Source organism: Acomys russatus, chromosome 7 (assembly GCF_903995435.1).
Source record: "Acomys russatus chromosome 7, mAcoRus1.1, whole genome shotgun sequence".
Taxonomy (NCBI): domain Eukaryota; kingdom Metazoa; phylum Chordata; class Mammalia; order Rodentia; family Muridae; genus Acomys; species Acomys russatus.
This window is the reverse complement of record NC_067143.1, coordinates 1,902,913-1,920,359: the sequence shown is the minus strand read 5'-3', so window position 1 is coordinate 1,920,359 and position 17,447 is coordinate 1,902,913. Positions and strand designations below refer to the sequence as shown.

Below are 17,447 nucleotides of genomic sequence, written 5' to 3'. Positions count from 1 at the left end.
ATAAATTCACTTTCATTTTCATCTTTGCCGACAAGCCTTTCCACCGCACCAGTGAGGCGGCTAATAAAATCGCTGTAGGGCTCATCCAGGCCCTGTCTTATTTTAGCCAGGGAAGTGGTTGCAGAAGGAAGCTACTTCCATGCCTTAATTCCCACATTTTGTATTTGTGAAAAAAGACTAGGAGAAAGTTTGGCTTGTTTCTCATTGGTGTCATAAGGCTTACTTCCTCGTAACTTTTGCAAGGTCCAGCTGTTGACTTACAGCGTGCATCCTCCTTACAAGTCTCAGTAAATTCTAATTTCCAGAGGATATAATCACTGCCCCCACCCCCAGACAAGGTGACACGTGCCAAAAGGTACCAGTCACTGGGTGTGAGCCATCGGTCACTGAGGGTTTCGATCATGGACAGGGTAAAAGGGACAACTGGGCCATAGAGCGTCACTGCAGTTTTCAATTCCTTAATGTGCTTAAACCCAAGGCAGTGCTACTGTTGTCTAACAATCTTTTCCCCTTCTCTGCCTGAGTCAGCGGAAGCTTCGTTCTCAGAGGTGTCCCTCCGGAGGCAGGATTATCCTCACCATCTGGGTCAGTCTTCCCTCCCTCAAGTAAAGGCTCGGATGATGATGGCGTGTCATCAGGGGAAGGTCGGACAGGGCCCCGAACCCTAATGTGAGAGACGGAGAAGGAGTGCAAGATCTTAGGGGTGTTTTTCTTAGATTTGGTCATGAGAGCACCAGCATCCGAAAGGGGAATGGTTAGTTTGAGATCCAGAGCCCGAAGTTCTCTAACCAGGGCCAAATGTTCCCTTTTCTTTTGAAGTAACTCTTCGAGGATTTTAACCTCTTGGCAAAGTTTAGCCTTAGTATGCTCAGTAGAATCTTCCAATCCTGGGACAAAGTGCAAGGCAGGCACACAAAAAGGGAGGAGGGAGAGGCAGAATTAATAAGACGGTGGTCGTGAAACAGAGGATGACTTGGGAGTGGCCAATCAGAATCATGGTCTTTCACAGCTGCTTCCTCAAGGTCAGCAGCCTCTTGTGGTGAAAGGTGGTCATCGGGACCGTCCCAGACCTAAGACTTAAAGACTCAGTGGAGGGATAAAGGGACTCAGTGGGATGATTGGAAGCAGGAACCTCTGAAAGTGGCATGGGAATAGTAACCAAATCACAAATAGAAGGGGCCCGGGAGGCCTGGGGAATGGACTCAACTGAGGGATTTTCAGCTACCACAAAGATCTTCCTTGAGGAATTTTTCTCCCTCAGAGACCAATTTGGCCGCATCAGACCGGAAATGCCTGACCTTAAGAATATCATTAATTAAATTCCAATAGGAAAATACTTGAACAGGTACTTTCTCTGGACCAAAAGAATTATAAAAATCTTTTAAGCAATCTCCTACTCTTGCCTATCGCTTCTCATCAGTCGTGCCCTCTTGGGAAAACCATGGACACATATCGTCAATGAAGTCAAAAAATTTAACCAAATTCTTTTTTACCCAAGTTCCCCGTGTCTTGAGGGACTGTTTGAGTTCCTGTAAGAAAAGCTCATGCTTACTTAATGCCTGTCCCATGAATGTGCTGCTTTATCTTACCACAATGGATCAATCTCACAGATGATTGGCTCTGCGGCGATCATTGTGTGGGTCTTCACTCACGGAGTGGTTGTTTCTCGCAGTGACCTGTGTGAAAAGGCAGCTGCAGCTGGAGAGCTCTGCTCATAGACAGGAAGAAGGAGAGCAAGTCTGAGTTCTGATCAAGCTCTCAAACTTTATTTTTCATATAATGGTTTATAAAGGGCAAGCAATGAGGAAATGAGGAGATCTATGTGAGCAGGCTGTCATGGCAGTTTAACTGCAGGCTGTCCCGAGGCACCAGGTGTCCCAAGTAACTTCCTGTGACCCAACTGGTGATCTTATCTCAGCATCCTGTTTCTCAAGGTCACAGGCCAAGAGCTGGGCTCTGGTAATTATCCACAGACCTTTGGCCCCTGACAAAAAAGACAAGAATAAACCTTCCAGGTGACAGCTCCACGGGATGAATCCCTAGGTGTCTCTGGGCCTGTGTGCATATCCTCTCCCTAATTGTAGCAATCCTCCCCTCATCCTTCTTCCCTCCCTCCCCCTCTCATCTCTCTGTCTCCTTCTATCTGTCCACCACTCCCAGTCTCATCTCCGGTTCTCTCCTCCCATCAATGGTCATTTTTCAATACGATAGCCCTGATGGAGTCTCTGGCCTTTTTCTTAATTCCAAACTCAGCATGGCTCCTCTCAGTCTATCACAATGTTTATCTCAGTGGGTTACCTGTGGTGTCTCAAAAAAAAAAAACCTGCCAAGACTGCTTTCAGGATGGACCAACTCACATTCCTTCTATGGGCAAAGCCCACTAAGTTTACTTTCACCTTGGGTCAAGACATATTCCTTCCACAGGTTTTGTCATGAAATATCTTGATTTCTACATCTATGGTGATTCTAAGTTTTGCTGGAGATAGTATTCTCGGTTGGCATCTGTGGTCTCTTAGTGTATGGATGGCCTCAGCCTAGGCCCTTCTGTCTTTCATGTTCTCTCATGAGAAGTCAGGTGTAATTCTGATGGTCTACCTTTTTATGTACATGGCCTTTTTCCTTTGCTGCTTTTAATATCTTTTCTTTGTTCTGCAGATTTAGTGTTTTGATTATTAAGTGGCGGTGGTTGTTTCTTTTCTGGTCTAGCCTATTTAGTCTTCTGTGGGCCTCTTGTATGTTCAAGGGTATCGCTTTCCTTAGTATGGGGAACTTTTCTTCTTTGCTTTTCTTGAAAACATTTTCTGGTCCTTGGAACTTTGCATCCTCTTTTTAATCTACTCTTATAATCTTGAGGTTAAGCCTTCTCATGGTGTCCTTGATTTCTTGGATGTTTTGTGTCACAAAATTTTCTGTTTTACTATTTTCTTTGAGAGATGCACCAATTCCTTCTATTGTATATTCGGCCCCTGAGATTCTCTCCTCCATATGTTGGATTCCATTGTTTATACTCGTCTGTTCAATTCCTGCTTTCTTCTCTGATTTTTCCATGTCAAGGGTTTTCTCAATTTGAGCTTTTAATGGTGGCTGGTTCTGTTTTCATGTCTTGAACTGCTTTACTCCTTTCTTTCACCTGCTTGATTGTGGTTTCTTGTTTCTCGTAGGTAGTCTCTTTTTGTTTCTTTGTATTATCCTGAATTTCCTGGGAGGATCTATTTATTTCCTCTTTATAATTCTCAAATAACTGTATATCCATAGTTTTAATGTCAATTTCTTGAGATTCATCTGCATTAGAGTATCCACTGATGTCTGGGCTTTCTGGTGAAGCCGTGCTGTCCTGGTTTTTGTTGTTTGTCTTCTTACCCTTTCTTTTAGGCATCTGCTGAGAGGTTGTAGGATTTCTAAGCTGGCAGTCACGGGAGTGAGTACCTTTGGAAAACAGCTGCTTCATATACTGGATTGGCAGTCACTGTCCTCCTGGATCTGGATTTGTCCAAGCTCTGCCACTTAATGATCAGTGACTTCATAGGGTTCTTCTGGCTACTTGTTCTCCTCAGAGAAATCAACCACAGAGTAGAACAGTGGCTCAGAAGCCAGAATTTTGTGTTGCTTCCACAGTATTTATCCTTTGTTCATCTGCAGGCCTACCCTGCTCCAGTACTCTAAAGGGCGCAGGGTGCTTGGAGCTTGTGGTTCCCAACCACAAGGAAAGTCCATCCTCAGTGGGATACTTTGGAATTCTGAGAAGTTCCAAAGACTGTGTTTTGGATAGAAGCCTGTTCGCTCACCTGTTTTCTGCACAACACAGCCACTCATCACATAGCAGCCACCCACAGTGGTCCTTCTGTTCTCCCGGAGTTCCGTACTCTCTCCTGTATTTGGAGGGGCACAGGATATTCTAAGTTTTTGCCTTATGTACCAGAGGTTGTCCAGCTGCAATGAGGGGACAGCTTGGTGTTCTTGGTTCATTACCTTTAGTCCGTTTCCCAGCCTCTGCTGCTCTGCCCTCTAGACATGGTCCTTCCTCTACACTGCCATCTTGTCCCCTCTCAATAACTTCTTCTTTTTTTAAAGATATCTATTTCTTTACATATATGAATATGCTGTCTTCATGTACAACAGAAGTAAACATTGGATCATAATACAGATGGTTGTGAACTACCATGTGGGTGCTGGGAATTGAACTCAGAACCTTTGGTAGAACCGTCAGTGCTCTTAACCACTGAGTCATCTCTTCAACCCCTAATAATGTCTTCCAGTAACATTTTATGGAAAACAGTACTGAATGTGAAACTCAGCTCCCTAAATTTAGAAATACTGGGGGAAACATTCCTTGAAATGAATGAGGGGAAAGATTCAGTAGTAAAATTAAAATCTGTGAGGAAAGCCAAGCCAAAGCATGGATAGAGCTAGAACACTATTATCAGAGCTTGAAATCAAGAAGAGTATGGATATTAGTAAGATGAAACATTCTAGAGATATGAAACAATTAACACACAAAACTAGGAATCATGTTTCTGGGAAAAGCAGAATAATTTTACATTACATAATGAAAAAGAGGGAGAGAGCGCCCTAGTTCTCCATACCACACCAGTTCCCAGAAGCCCAGGGACCACTAACATTGCCACAGTACCTGCTTAGCTTACACTCAACTGCCTCACCTCTACTCATCACTATGTCCCAGCCCACACCTACAGTAGAAGCCCATTGTTCCACCAAAGGCCACTATGGTACCCAGAACCCCAGGTAGGCTAATTTCTCTTGGACTGCCCTCAATCTCTCAAATGCTTCCCAACCCACCCTCAACCATCCATTCCCTCCATGTCACTATGTACCATCCTTGCAACATCTTCAGAGAATCCCCAGTTTGACCAGAAACCACACCAGATGCCAGAACTCTGGCATACAACTTGGCCAGAATAACCTTCCTTAACCACAGGCCATTCAGCCATTAGAAGTCCAGGCACCAACTCAACCTGAGACCCTCTACTCAACCACACACCATTCTAGTCTGAAGACCAGAGAGGAAACAGAAGCCATAGAACAAAACACCCATTTAACAAAGACAAACTTGGAAGAAACTGACCTTTAGACCTATAATCACCCCAAACTGAGATATTCAAATGCCAGGATAAAAACACAATCAACAATAACCTGGGAAATACGTCACTACTAGTGTCCAGATATCCTAATACAGCAAGCCCTGAATATTCTAACTCAGATGAAGCACAAGAAAATGACCTTGAAAACAACTTTATGAAAAAAAATGAACAAATCACTTAAAGAATATGGGAAAGCACAAACAATTGGAGGAAAATAATAAGCCTCTTAAATAAAGCAAAGCAAAACAAATAGTTGAACGACAGGAATAAAACAGTTCAAAGAAGATTTTTTCATGTGTTGAGCCTCTAGTTGTTTTTTTAGTAAACAGTGAAGATCCTGTAACTCTTTCTTGGTTAGGGGCCACTGCTCTTGCCATACAGGTCTGTTTGAAATCTACTTTAAGGGCAAGGCTGTTGGTATTTCAGCAGTGCCCCCTCTTATAAATTTGGACACTCTAAACTTGAAAAGTTTTGAGGTTGGAATGTGGGCATAGCTTGTGGTCATTTCTGATTACTTGTATTAATATCTTCACCAGAAGTATATATCATTGCACCCCTAGTTTTAACATTGTTTATCCTTATAATTGTAGAAATATTATTCTGAGTACCCCATTGTTGTAAGAGGTCTTTTTCCCCATAAATATATGGGTATGTCAGCCACATAGGGTCTCAGCTTTTCTGTCTGTCTTTCTGGTGTCACACACTTAAGTCACCACACATTTTGTTTATTTGAGATAATTTACCAATTTTTATAATTTTGGTATAATCCTTTTGAAGTGTCTAAATTGCGTTCTAAGACTTTGAGACATAATTGACACATCAGCTCTTATGTCCATTAGGTCTTTTATTTTAACATAATTTACTTGTATAACTAATTTAAGTCTTTGGTCATTATTGTTTGACAGAACACACGTGTCCTTGTGCTTTTTTACTGGAGGGGCTTTGTTCTTACTGTAAGGAAACAGTTAAGCAATTCTATCCCCGGCATTAATTTTCATCTTTTTCTTTACACATGTTATGATTTTTATTTTTATTTTTATTTTTAGAATCTCTATCTATAATACTGGGATGCACATTAAAACCAGAAGAAGTCAGCCCACTTTTTCTCAGAATCATCCTTACTGTGGCTGCAGGCAAAAGACCGAAAACACCAGTATTTAATTTTTAACATTTAACCTGTGGAAATAGGGTAAGAGACATATTTGAAGCCAGATTTAAGGCTACACTGTCTTCAGTAGCATGCATTAGATCACTAATACTTAGTTCTCATTTTCCTGTGGGTCTATCAGTTTTGAACTGGCCAAGGGAATTCAGCTGGCATTGTTTACAGGTCCCCAAGCCAATGTGCCCCTCTTATAATTTCCCATCGGCAAGATATTGTCTTGTACATTTCTTTTAGTTTGACAATCCCTAGACCAATGTTTTCCTTTTTCACAATGACTAAAGTACCCTGGAAGTGTTGACATCTTATTACCATTATGGGTAGAACCTTCTTGCTCTTTCTTATGAGTTATGATTTTGGAGGTTATTGTGTTGGTTATTTTGAGGTCTGGGATTTTTATCTCTATAGTTTTTTTGTATATGACCAATTTTACCACAATTAAAGCACTGGGTATTAGCATTCTGGGCTCTCTGGCTATGGCTTGTCTCACATTATTGTGTTGATACTCCTGAGAGTTAATATTAACTGTCTCCTTTACCCAATCATCTAATGGAGCTCTTCTTTCCTTTAATGGTCTAAGTACCCTCTTACATTTAGTATTTGTATTTTCATAAGTCATCATAAGATTTAATGTCTGGTTGGTATCAGAACTTGGCAACACTCTAACCATAGCAAATCCTAATCCCTGTAAAAATTTTGTGAAGGGTTCCCCAGGTCCTTGAAATACTTTAGTAAATGGAATAGTTATTTTCCCAGGTTCCTCTATCAGCTTCCAAGCTCTCAAGGTTGCAATACGACATGGATCAATCACTCTATCTTTATATTGAATTTGTTCTCTTAAGTTAGTATTTGTCTGTTACCAAGTAATTGATCTCTGTTAATATTTATTTTTCTTGTATTATTTTATTTTATTTTTATAGCCTTAGTTTGCCATTGTGATAACCATTGTAATTATTGTGTTGTTTTTAATTCTGTTGAAACTAATTTTGTTTAATCTTGGGGAACAAGTCTATTCTGCATGGCCCACTTGTTTAACATTTGTTTAACGAAGGCTACAAGATTCCATATCATTTTATCATAACTCTCAGCACCATTTTGAGCAAGGATGTGTTTCATAGTGACTGGAAAAGCTGAAGGTGTCTGGGTGATTCTGGAGGTGTCCTCCCCCGGGACATTTTCCTCCACAGACCATTTCGTCTATCTGTCTTTTTTTCTCTGTTTTTTTTTTACTTTTATTTTACTCTTTTTAACTACAGGTGTCTTTTGTCTTTTTAGCCCTTTTAGTTTTTTTTTTTTTAAGTTTTTGTTTTTGTTTTTTTTTTTTTTGTATTTTGTGCATTTGTTCAGTCAAGTCAGTAGCTCTTTCCAAACGGATAGAACTTACTGACTCTTTTGTTGCTGTTGGTTTTTATTTTTATTTTTGCTTTTGGTCTCTATTTTTTGTCCTTTTTCACTCTCATTTACAAAATATGTTATTTGCTTTTCTATCTCTTCATATTTTTAATTTTTTCTATCTGTCCAGTCAAATCTGTAATCTTTTTCAAAAGCATAGGTTTATGACCCATTTGGTTTTTTTTTTTTTTTTTTTTGTACCTTATTAATCTTTTTTATCCTTCTAAGAATGAACTACAATAAAAGAACAAAGAAAAAAATTTCTTCTCAGTTTAGAGTAGGAAAGAGTTTTGCAATGGTAGTTGCAACCTTGTTGATGTCTTCAACCAGCATTTTTGCATCTTTGAATTTTGAATCTTTTCTCACACCATTAAAAAGTACAGAACCCCTCAGGCCCCATGTTGAGCTTCACTTGTTGGCTTTGTTTCTTAACAATTAAATGTTATTATACAACCCAACTATCCTATACAAGATGAGAAAAAGTTAAAGAAAAACAAAATAAAACTTTCTGTATCTGTTCCACTGGAGAAATCTCTAGGTGTCTCTGTCTTGCATGCTGGTCAGGCCTGTATGCTGGTCCTCTCCCCATCCAAGTGCACTCATGCTCAGAATCTGTAGCCTTCTTCTCTCCTCTCTGCCTGCCTCTCACTCTAGGGCTCAATGGCCAGAGGGACTCACCTCTGGATCCTCCTCCCATTGATGTTCAATTAGAAGCACACTAGCCTGGCTGGAGTCCCTGATCCTTTCCTGAATTCCAGACCCAAGATGACACCACTCAGTCTATCACAATGTCAGTCTCATTGGGGTGTTGATGGTGTTACCAAGGGCCAAAGCCAGCTATGACTGCTTTCACCTGGGACAAAGCCTACAGTCCTTCCACAGATATCTGTGCTTGATACACTCATCTAGGTTAGCTGTCAGGGACTTTGTTTTTAAATAAATTGTTCTATGCCTTAGTGGTGTTTCCAGTTTAAGTAGATATTCCATTCTCCTGTGATAAATGTACTTGTGCATGTGCTTGTGTGTTCCAAGTTTCTATTCAATGGCTTTAATAAAGCACTGAGAAAAAGAAACTCAGAGCAGAAAAGGGTGTCTTTCAACTTTTGCTTACATCCTGTTGTCTAGGGATGCCACAGCAAAGTACTACTATAAGTCTTTGAGGCAAGAACTGAAGAAGAGAAAACAGGACAATTGACAAGTGGCAAGGTTTCTCCACCTTGCTCAGCTAACATTCTTCAGTAGTCCAAGTCCATAAGCCTAAGTGTAGTACTGACTCACCCACATAGACTGGGCACTTCTCTATAAATTATTAATAAAAGGTCATGACCCACAGACCTTCCCATTGACTAGCCTCAGAGAGGCAACTACTGAATTGAGTTTCCCTCATGACTCTAGCTTGTGTCATGTAGAGAAAAGCACTATGCATTGGTTTTCTCTTGTAGTGGTCATTATGTTCCCTTTGTTGTATATTGGCAGTGTTCAAAATAAAATGACTTGGTAGGCCATTTTCTAGTCTTACTAGTTTTCCATTCCTGGCTAAGCTCTGCCTCCCCTGATGCTACTTCCTGGTTAAGCTCCGCCTGGTGTGACTCACTTTCTGGTTATACTCCACCCACTCCTGGGTGGGGCCTTGGAGTTAAAGAGACACATGCCATTTTATCTAGAGTACAAAGATCTTAATTCTTAAGGTAGTGTTTCCTATGCATACCCCTGTTCTGAGACCTTTTATAATGAGGAATGTGCAGCTACAAGTGACTGGATCTTTCCTTCCTCTACTAGATAGTGCCAAGCTTGCCCAGATAGTCTGCTTAATGTTTACTCTGCAGAAAACACATTCCCTGATAGAGGGGAGAGTGGTAGGTCTTCCAAGATTCTGTTCATCCTGTGTAAAAAATGTTTCTTCTCCTATATGGTATCATTATTACCACTGAGTGCCTTATAGATCTGAGGCAGGATCTCCATGAAGAGTCTAAATGTAAATAATTTGAAATATGGTATCCCAAATAAAGACCTCCAAAAAGACATATGCCTTCTAAATGCTAAGTGACTGAGTTTGGCTTGTGTCTCAGAGTTATTAGCCAGGAAGGTCTTATAGACATTGCAGATTCTAAAGACTATGTGATCCTTTTTTTAAAAGCTATCCCGAAGTAGACAATAGTCCCATTTATTTAATTGTATAATAACAAGAAATCAGATGGGGTCAAGCTAGAGTTTCACTTCCTGCTGGCTAGCTTCCATCGATAGAGTAGGTCTTTCCATCCTGTTGTTGGAGAATGGTCCACCTAATTTGAGGGCTACCTTTCCCACAATATTGAAAAGTCAGGATCTACACACTGACACAAAGAAGGCACAGTGGGCACGTATATAACCAACCATTTTACAATTCAATTTGAGGAACAGAGGCACAGCATGAAAGTTGTATCTTGCTCTATGATCTAGAAAAATGTCCCCAGTAACTGAGGAGACCTAAGACACCAATGGTGAGAGAGCTGCTAGGGTTTTATTGAATGGAAGGTATGGGCATCATTTCCCTTTTAAATAGGTTTTCTCATGCCCATAGATTGATGTAGCTATCTGTGCTGCAGTAACTGCTATAGTCTGCCTCCTTGCTAGGAAATCCTCTTTGCTGATGGAGTTATAATTGTGTAAGCTGCTGGGACTCAGTGATTGTTTTGTGGTGAGATAACAATGTAATATGGATAACAGGAGAAATGGTTCCTGTATAAATCAGTGCTTCAAAGGATCAGGGATTGTCGTAAAACAAAAGATTTTATGAGCTGCAGGACATAGTGTTGCACGCCTCTAATCCCAGCAGTTGGAGAGGTAGAGACATGCAGATCTCTGTGAGTTCAAGGCTGGCATGCCCTACGAAGTGACTCCAGTACAGCCAAGGCTACGCAGAGAAATTGTGTAAAAAAAAAAAAAAAATGTGAGAGGTGAAGAAAGGGAGTAGAATAGTGTAGTATTTCTCTTTACTCCATAAAAAAGGAGCATCCTATTGTGATATTTTATCAGTGGTTACCTTGGGTGAATGTAGTCTGAATAGATCAACATAGATCAGATAACTAGGTCTTGGCAGTAGATCTTAACAGTCCAGAATGGAAGGATCCAAGGAAAGTCCTGATATCTTGATTTGACTTCCTACCACATAATTCCTTTTGAGATACAGGCCTTAGTAGTAAATGATCTTTCTAGATGCTAAAAATATTAGTGGGGCATTGATTCAAAGTGGAGCACTTCGAATAAAGTTTCCATGAGAGACTACTCATAGAATGTGGTATTGAGAATATAAAGTATTCTACCCTTTTTTGTATTTCAGTATGGAGTTTCCTAAAATATCAAAAGCATGTCTAATGAATGCCCAAAGGATACCATTCAATTGGATTGAATATATTAATGATTTATGTGTCAGTGTAGATGTCAGCAATGTCTGTATTAGGACTAGACCTTGATATCCAAAACCATAGGGGTAGATAAGGAAGATATCGTGTCTACACACAGAGAAATTATTTTCACCTAAGAAGATAATGAAGTCACATTGTTTGCAAGAGAATGTATGTAACTGGAGATAATCTTATTGTACCATATACATTCAGGCCCAGACTAATGTCCACTTGTGCTTTCTCTCATATGTGGAACATGGATTATAAAGACATATAATACACATTCATGAAATTGGAGGCAATGCTGTTCAGAGCAACACAGATGACTATGGGTTGTCGTGAAAGGTAAGCAATCTGCCAGTCTCAGTAACAGAGTTACAGTGCTCAGTAAACAAAATACACTTCAATAAAAATAAAACATGTTCAGTGAATAGTACAATCAGAATTAAAATCAATGAGAAAATTTTGATATAAGTAAAATATTTAATTGCTTTAATACTAATGTAATATTTCTTGGGCTTTCTTTTATATGAAACATTTAATAAAGGTGTTTTACTTAAAAACATGAAAATTAAAATAATATAAGGGTTAAAAGATATACATCCAGATGGCTTCTATAGTGTAAACTGATGTGCAATAGTCCGATGCCAGTGTGTTATCTGCTATTAAAGTAGCACATGGTGAGTTATATGCCTAAGCACCTCAACAGTCTATTGCTTTGTATCACTACCTTCTATATGAAATTATCTTGTGAAAATGATTTCATATAGGTAGTAGGATGTTTTAATCTTGGCCTTCTTAATGGTATCTACATGGGTGACTCTGGAGAGCAAGTAGCCTTTGTTTGAATGGACAGGATTAGGCCTTCACAGATGTTGAATATTTGATAGTCAAAATAGCTACACCATGAGAATCTGGAGGTTGGATAAAATAGCCCAATAAATTCTGATGTCATCCCTCCCAGAAGTAGAAAAGCAATCCTTTTTTATTCACTTTATATCTAGATCATAGCCCACTCTCTCCTCTCCTGCTCGTCCCACCCTGTGTCCTACTTACCCAATTGTTTCTCCCCAACACCTCAGAAAACGGGAACCCTTCCACTACCAAGCCACCCAAATACATCAAACCCCCTCAAGACTGAGTGCAACTTCATCCTTGAGGCTTGGCAAGTCAATACCACCAGTGGTATGTGATAAAAAAAAAAAAAAGCTACAGAGCCCACACCAGAGACAGTCCCCACTCCTCTTACTAGGGGGCCCACTTAAAGACCAAGCTGCCCATTGGTCACATCTACATAGAGGGAATAGGTCCAGCCAATGCATGGTCCTTGGTTGGTGCTTCAGTCTCAGTAAGCCCCCGTGGGACCTGGTGACTTGGCTCTGTTTGTCTTCTTGTACAATATCTATCCTCTATTTATGTCTTTCCCCTACTGTTTCACGAGACTCCCTGGTGTCCACCCAATGTTTGACTGAGTCTCAGCATCTAGGTCAATCCACTACTTGGTGGAGCCTCTAACAGGATAGCTATGCTATGCTCCTGTCTGGAAGAGTAGCAGAGTATCATTAATAGTATCAGGGGTTGCCTCTCTCCCATGATGTGGGCCTCAGGTTGAGCCAGGCATTGACTGAACATTCCCTCAATTTATGATCTATTTTTATCCCTGCACATCTTGTAGGCAGGGTAAATTTCAGATTGAAGTTTTTGTGGGAGGGTTGGTGTTCCCCTCCCTCCATTAGGAGTCCTAACTAGTTAGAGCATGGCCTCTACAGTCTTCATGACCCCTGCTACAAGGATTCTCAGATAGAGTTAACCCTATATCCTCCCAACCCAAATATTCCTCAACCCAAGAATGGGTAGAGAAACTGTGGTATATTTACACAATGGAATAGTACTCAGCTTTTGAACACAAAGGGATCTTGAAATTGCCAACAAATAGTTGGGACTAGAAAAGATCATTCTGAGTGAGGTAACCCAAATGCAAAAAGACATTCATGGTACATACTTCTATGCAGATTTTAGCCATATAGAAAGGAATAACCATATTATAATTTACATACCCAAGGAATATAGGAAACAAGGAGAACCCATGGAAGGATATTTAACTCTCACACAGAAGCAGACATAGAATAGGCAGTGGAAGTGGTTGAAGAGAAGGAACAAAGTAAGGAAGGGGGCATGGACAGAAATGAGGGTGAAGAACAGACTTGGGAAGAGCTGGGGTGGGAGAGCAGAGTGCTTGCAGAAACAAGAGACACTGTGATGGTGGCATCACTGTGACAAATTGGAAACCTATGACAGTGTAGGATTCTGAGAGAAAAGTAATCTTAACAATACCAAGGAAGTACAAAATGCCCTGTATGGTAAACTCACATCTCAGATGGGGTCAGTGATTCTCAGCCACGGTAACTAGTAATAGCTTAGTAGTGGCTTAGTAACAGCATAAGGAGACTTTTGGATAAGTGAATATGAGTTGAGTTCCAGATGTAAATACATTAGTTAAATCGACTGTGACTTTAGATAGATAACAAAAATATTCCTTGGTTAAAACATGTCTTCTTCATCAAATAATTCTTGGAAACTTGGATATCCATACATATATAGAAGTACAATTGATTCTGCCTGGAACTGTGGAGCATTCCATTAGTCCCCACCATCTGGAGGCCAGGGCTCAGGCAGAGGCAGAAGCAGAGGCTATGGGAGGCATATCTCTGTGAGTTCAAAGCTATTCAGGTCTACATAGTTACTTCAGGGACAAGCAGTGCTTTAGAGAGAGAACCTGTTTCAAGAAACTAAAGTTAAAAAAACATGCAGTATTACTTAAGGGTCATTCGGTAAAACGTCAATATGCCTCAGAGTCCTGAGTGTAACAAACGTGAAACTGTTATATAAGAAATACCACATAGAGTTGAATGTACAAATATAGGCCAGGATGGAGCAGGACTCCAAGCACTCAAGCAATCCTGCCCATAACTGCTGAATGGTTTCTTAGAGAACAAAAGGAATAATTCCCTGAAAACAAAGCCGATACTTCAGGGAATGGCCAAAGAGAACAGGAGCAAATCTTTGCTATTATATCTGCAGACAAAGGATTAGTGTGTATCTCATTTACAATTAGATAAAATATCCAAATCCTAGGAAACAAGGCAACTCAGGTTGTTGAGGGTAAAAAAGGAAATCCTTAACTATTTAATACAAAAAAAGGTGTGAGCAAATAAATATGTTCAGATTCAGGAAGAATCAGTGAAATACACAGTGAAACTCCAGGAGATGCCATTTTTGGTCAGTCAGAAAAGAGATGACAAACACTGATAAGAGCACATGAAAAATTATGGTGTGATGAAGTATTCCAGCCTGTTTAAATGTCAGCGTGGATGGTCTACCAAAAGCTGAAACCTGGTTTAGCATATGATGCAAGTATACCATTCAAAAACCTCAGCATATTGGAGAAGTACTTGGCCATCAGTGTTGACTGCAGCTCTGGATGTCGTACATTAGGGAACCAAGCTTAATGTCCAACAGCCTTGTCATGGATGAGGAAAATGTGATGTACATATAGAGCAAAATATTTATAGCCACAAAGTAATGAAGTTATGTACAGAAATCTGGTTTCCACTCAGGCCTGGTGAGATGACTGAGCAGAATGAGAACACTTGTTCTTTCATAGTCCCAGGCTGAGTTCCTAACACCTTCATGGTGGATTTCAATCTTTCTTCATTCCAAAACCAAAGTTCTGATGCCCCCATTGCCCTGAGTGTTCACTGAACATGTGTTGACAGGAATATATATAGAGGAGACACACATATTAAATGAAATATTAAGTGAGTTTATTATAAAATGGGTGCAACTTGAGACAAACATATTAATCCAATTAAACCCATTTGAGAGAAAATCATCCTAATATGTTTTTTCTTTTATGTTGGTACTAGATTGTATATACAAAAAAGCCTATATTTCACCTCATGAAATAGTGGGAAGAGCTCTGTCCCCAAATGATGATTAAGGGCTGATGTGAGAAATTTCAATTGGAATAAACTGTGGTCCCAACTCAAATGTGATCAGTTTACAGTATAATGTTAGTAAATATACTGTGTTCAGTGACTAGTACAATGAAAATGAGGGTGAAAGAGAATAATTTTCTTAACACTATAGATTTTGATGAATTGTGTGTATAGTATTTTCTACATTTATGTACATACATTACTTTGTAAAACTGAATTAACAATAATAATATCTAAGTTATGAGAAAATAAAAAGTCTTTTAATATACTAAGGATTAAAGAACTGACTTAAATTTTGGTCACTTTTACTGTATTCAAATATTTACATGTGTTATAGAATATAGGTCTGTATATTTATGTAACATAAAAGTAAATATGGACCTACATATATACCTATGTCTCTATACATTCAATGTATCCATTGCTATTGATGTCTCTATTCATCCTTATCCATACTGGTAAACAACTTGTTACAAACATCTGGCCTGCTCTTACATTGCATAGCCATAATATTGAGAAATTTCCATATCCCTTTCCCTCTGAAGGAAAAGCTGCAGTTTCCTAGAGGAGGGGTACTTGACAGCATTCTCTCGCTCCTGTTGAGCCCTCCTCTTCATGGCCTCCCTCTCTGGCCTCTGCTCATTTGTGATGGGCTGTGAGATAACTGGCCCTGGAATGTCAACTTTCCTCCATGGAATAGGTTGCCGGCTAAAGTCTTGCAGCAGATACTGGGTTTGAAGTTTGCCAGGTGATGGTGCCTTCTTCCTGGCAGCAGAAACAAGCTCTGTCTGGAGTGAAGTGTGAGACGATGCTCTGTCGGGTGGAGGCCTTGATGCAGCAGACTGAGGCACAGTGCTAGACTGGTTGGAGTTGGGTACATTAGGTTGTGAGACACTGGAGGAAATGGGCAGAGCTGGTTTGGCAGAGGCCATCAAAGATGTGCTGGCAAGAGATGGTTGGGCTGGCATGACTGGAGTTGGCTGAGCCAAATGGGAATGAGGTCTTGAAGAGTGAGTTGCAGTGAGCCTGCTGGAAGTCTGAGAGAAGGGCTTTCTAGATACAGGTCTGGCTTGAGGCTTGTCCAGGGTAGGAAAAGGGAGAGGTACTAACTTGACCTTCCCAGGTGGGGGCAGCTCATACTGGGATGAGGTCAGAAACTCCTTGTGAGCACCTATTTCTGCTCTCTGGGCATTGCCTAGGCTCTTCTCAAGGACTTGACCCTTATATGGCATATCCAGCAATGCTGTGGCTGGGCCTGTCCTGGGATCTTTGTTGCTGCTGGAGATTCCCAGAGCCCGGGAGGAGCACGTGCTAGTTTTCTTCTCACTCTTCTTGCCCAAAGGGTGAAAGACCTGCACGGACTCCAGCATGTGCATGCCGAGGTGGGTTCGAGGCTTTTTAAAGCTGTTGTGACTGAGCTCAGGAGGATTCCTCTTCATTTTGGTCTTGGGAATGGTGGGTTGCTCTTCTGTCTTGACTCTTTTCTTTGATGGCTTCAGCTCCTCCGTCTTCTTGGAGGTATTTTCTTGAATCCACTTGGTGTTATCTTGATCCTGTGCTAAAGCTCTGCTGGGCTTGGGTGCCACTTTCTGGGCCTTGCCTTCTAAGTGCTTGGCCCTGTTGTCAATAACCTTGTCAATGACTGCAGCACTGCTCACAAACTCCTTTCCCTCCATCAGGCCCCTGTGCTGTATTTTGGCCAGAGGAGTTCCATCAAGCAGCTCAGAGGCTTCATGGTCTTTCTTCCTCACCTGCTCTGATGGTCCACTAATAACTCTAGGGATGTCCTCGGCCTGATCCCTGCAGGGAACTGTGGAGACTTTGGATTTGGTTGCTGTGGGATCTTGGAATTGTTCTAGGTCTGTGAAGGTGTTGAATAATTGTGGAAGGCGAATATCTGCCACCAATGTTTTGATGTCTGCAAAGTCTCTAGTGGACATCATCACATTGTCCAAGGCCCTTTGCTCTTCTGGTCCAATGATGTTACCCTCCATACTGGCTTTGTCAGGAACTGGCTTCTGACTTAAGCTCACAGAATCAGTGCAGTCTAGAAGCTGCTGCATGTCAGGGTTTGCTAAAGAGAGGAGTGATGTGTCTTGGTTTTCTTTTGTGCTCTCATGGATATCCAGAGGCATTGGAAGCTCAGCTTTAGTCTCATCCAAGTTTTTATTCTCTGTTTGTTCCAGGCTTCGAGCTGGAGGCAAGGCCAGGAAATCTGAAGGGCTGTGGATGGGGGCTGTTAAGGACCTGTCCTCATCCACAGGTGTTGTCTTCGTTTTGGAAACCTGGGTGCAGGTGTTGCACAGTTCTGGGCTCTGCCTCAGACCGGGTGTTTGGCCAGAAGGTGGCAATCCCAGGGATGCTTCCATTTCCACCACTGAAAGAAAGACAAGTAGGAATTTAGTGCCTGGTA

General features: G+C 40.9%; 1 protein-coding gene across 1 annotated transcript in view; it reads right to left on the bottom strand.

The window, feature by feature from the left end:
• Positions 1 to 15,525: 15,525 nt before the first annotated feature.
• The window catches only part of LOC127192361 (uncharacterized protein C2orf78 homolog), a 58,185-nt gene continuing 56,263 nt past the window's right edge, over positions 15,526 to 17,447 (bottom strand). The window contains exon 3 of the mRNA XM_051149653.1: positions 15,526 to 17,411. Within this exon, the coding sequence (XP_051005610.1) occupies positions 15,526 to 17,411 (1,886 nt within the window). The remainder of the gene's footprint in view (positions 17,412 to 17,447) is intronic.